This window comes from Egretta garzetta, unplaced genomic scaffold, assembly GCF_000687185.1.
Source record: "Egretta garzetta isolate BGI_Z169 unplaced genomic scaffold, ASM68718v1 scaffold906, whole genome shotgun sequence".
Lineage (NCBI taxonomy): Eukaryota > Metazoa > Chordata > Aves > Pelecaniformes > Ardeidae > Egretta > Egretta garzetta.
In genome coordinates, this window is record NW_009259870.1 from 107,703 (window position 1) to 111,063 (window position 3,361).

The 3,361-nt window shown below is 58.0% G+C and overlaps 1 protein-coding gene across 1 annotated transcript in view; it reads left to right on the plus strand.

Moving 5' to 3' along the window:
- The first annotated feature begins 31 nt into the window (after positions 1 to 31).
- The window catches only part of AR (androgen receptor), a 26,758-nt gene continuing 23,428 nt past the window's right edge, over positions 32 to 3,361 (plus strand). Inside the window, 2 exon segments of the mRNA XM_009640113.2 lie at positions 32 to 152; positions 938 to 950. Of these exon segments, the coding sequence (XP_009638408.1) occupies positions 32 to 152; positions 938 to 950 (134 nt within the window).

Sequence of the window (3,361 nt, forward strand, 5' to 3'; positions counted from 1 at the left end):
GTTTGCCTTGTCCCGCGGAGGCTGCGGGAGCATGGACCGCTTCCCTCGGGAAGGGACACCTCCCGCCACCTCCGGAAATTCCCCCTCAGCATCCGGCGGTTGTGAAGGAGCCGCCAAGGAGCTCGCGTCGCCTCTTGCCAAGTGTTCCGCAGGTACCGCGGTGCCCGGTTCCCGACGCGGGAAAGCTCAGCGTCCCCCTGTAGCAGCACCACAGGCGTGCGGTGCCCCGGCAAGCGCAGGATCGGCCAGGATGCTTTCTGGGGGGCGGCGAGCCAGGGTGCCCTGTCTGGGGTGACGGCAGCCTCTCTTGGGGCATGGAATACATGGATCAGGAGTATCCCATTGCTTGTGGCTGTCTTTATAGTCACATTTTCTGTCTGTCAGCAGAGGAGATGGATTTGAGAACGGAAGATTATGTGGGTTAAACTGACTTAAAAAATATTAGTCGGGACAGACTGTTTCCTTGGGAAATAAGTAGGGCGCTCGGTGCACCGAGGACACCAAGGTCTTGTCCTCGGAGGTGCCGGGTGACTCTGCCGTCGCCAGGACGATGCGGTGCGCAGCGCTGTGACCTCGGGGCTGCTCCCCCGGGCTGCAGCCCCCTGGTTACTCCTGCTGGGCTTTTTGTCCCTGTCATGCTTCCGGACCAGGTGAGGCCCCATCTTGAGTAGCCTTGCCACGTGTCTACGCCGTCTCCTTTCGTAGAGGCCGTCTCTGCCTGGGGAAGCCAAGCGTGTCATCCTCTCCGAGCTGATCTGTTTGAGCTGCTCCCCGAGCTCACCAGCTGGGGATGGGGTTTGAGGCAGAGGTTTCGGTCTCGGCACGGTGCCCAGCGTGCAGGGTGCTGCCTGTGCAGAGGCGGGGGCTGCAGGGTGGCTCGGCCCAGGCTTTGTGCCTCCTTTTACCTTTTTGCCCTCATTTTCTGCTTCTTCCTTAGGGAGGGCTGGAAGGTGAGAACCAGTGGTGATCATTAAAATCGGGAGAGTCCCCAGGGGTTTGCCCTGTGGCATGGCCTCTGCCGCCCGCCCCGTCAATAGGTGTGCAGCGGCTCGGCTGCCCGGGGTGGCTGTTTGGGACGGTCCCTGGGGTGTCCGGGCAAAGGCCCCCCCAAGGCAAATGGCAGCCAGATCCCACGCAGCTCCGGGCTGAAGGGGCAGCAAAGGGGAAAGCAAGAGGAAAGAGAGCCGTGGGCTTGCCAGGGCCTGGGCTGGCGGAGGGGGGGCTTCAGCTGCACCGGGACCCGGTGTGTGCAGAACAAATGGTCAAAATAAGTAAGTAAAGCATTTGAAAAGGAAAAAAAAAAAGAGAATTTAATGTGGGAGACTTGAGAATGGATTTGTGCAGCTGGGCTTGCTGGAGCCATTTGTGCTCCCTGGACTGGGAGGGAGCCTCTGAGCTGCTGCCGTCCCTGCCGCCGGCATCCGAGCTGGAGAGCCCAGCGCCGCTGATGGTGGCAGGCCCTTCTCCTAAGGGTAGGCAAGCTCTGCCCGCCCTCGCTGCCAGGGATGTTTGGAAAACCCGTTGTTATCTGTTAATGTTTATTTAAATCCGATGAAGATGAAGTTCCCATAGGCGTTTACCACAGGCTGTGCCTGTTGTTCACTCTGTGCATCCTGCTCGGCTCCCGGAGATGCTATCTCGCCTCTCCGCCTCCGGCAGTTACACATGGAAACAAGGCACGGTCAGTTTAGAAACACAGCCAAGGCTATTTAGAAAAAAGGAAATAAATTCAGCATCCAAGGCTGCATCTTTATAGATTAAACTGCTTGGAGCGTTTTAGCAGATGGGATGCTTTAAAGTTTCTGTGCGGGCCTCGTTATCTCAATCAGCGCGCTGTAACGACTGGGTTGAAGATTCGGTGCGGCTCTGGCTGAAGCCAGTGGCAGTGGGACAGGAATGTGCCAGAGGACCTGAGACTCGTGCCCGACATGAACGCGCTGAGCTAACCGCGGGTCTTGCACCTCGCCGCGAGTCGCAGACCTTGGTCCGGGCATGGGCTGCCCAGGGAGGTGGTGGAGTCCCCATTCCTGGAGGGATTTAAAAGAAGGATGGATGAGGTGCTTAGGGACATGGCTTAGTGGTGGGATGGCAGGGTTAGGTTAAAGGCTGGACTCAATGATCTTAAACGGCTTTTCCAACCAAAGTGATTCTATGACCCGCGCGGCTCCATTGATGGGAAGCCCGTTCTTTTTTTTTAATATTGTGTCTGAAAACGCCGTGCACGGATGATGCCATTTTAAAGGCAACATCTACTACTGATGATGTGCCAGTATGTCGGAAACGACGGCTCTTGAAGGGACTGGGCAGGATTCTGTGTCATCCGAGGTCACGTGCAGGTGCTTACGCAGCTCATGGCTCAGCGTCCCCTTCAGCGTTATGGCCCGGCAAATTTTGAGATACAGCGCTGTAAAGGTGCAAAACCGCCCGAGGCTGCGACACCTTGCTTCAGCCTGCTGGGTTGTGCTGCTGCAACCGTTGGGGTGATTCTAACGTGGAAAACGTGGCCAAACGTAAGAGTGAGGGAGGCGGAAGGTGCGTTTGTTCAGTTATGTCAGGCTGGTGGGAAACGGGGCGTGAGGAACGTGCATCGCATTATATTAGCACGGTGAATCGCTTAACGAACCGATCTTACTCGAGCAGTGGGCACGGGCTGCAGCAGCCACGCAGCCGCGGCAGCAAACACGGCGCCGTTGTCTCTCGCAGCGTCGGAAGTTCCGGACCAGGCGGAGGGGCCTTGGGTCCTTTTGGGTAGCACGTGCCGTCTGCTGCCGAGGTGGAAACGTTCTCTGGCAGTCAGGGGAAGGGGTTGACTTTTATCCATGATTGCCCTTGGTTTTCTGGGTGTGTTGTAAAATCTGGGCTGTTCCGTGAAGCTAAGTGCTGGCAAACAAGCGCTTGCCTTGCAAAATTGTAGTTCCTGCTCCATGGAAACGTTTGCCTCTGGCAGGAGCTCAGTAGCCTGTTTGCCTCCTTAAAGAACCCCTCTGAAACGACAGTAAAGTTCTTCCTACGGTGGTGAGAGAGATACTGAGGTTGTTTTTTCTCCGCTGTGCTCCTCTGTGAGCAGCCCTGACCTTGGCCTTCAAGCCGTGCGCCGGGGCCGGAGGCTCTGCCCGACGTCACTGCCGCTCCGGTTGTGTCTGCCCGCGCCGCGCTATCTCCCCGCTTTGGGTTTCTGCGGCAGCGTGACACTTGCCATATATTGTGCAACCCGCGGTCGCGTATCCCGCAGCCCTCCCAACGCATTCGGTGCTCGCCTGCTGCGAGCACCTCAGTGTTCCCGGGGCTCTGCGGGGCGGGTGCTGCCAGCAGGGACCCACGGGGTCAAAACCTGAGTGGCGCGGCGAGCCCGCGGCTGAGC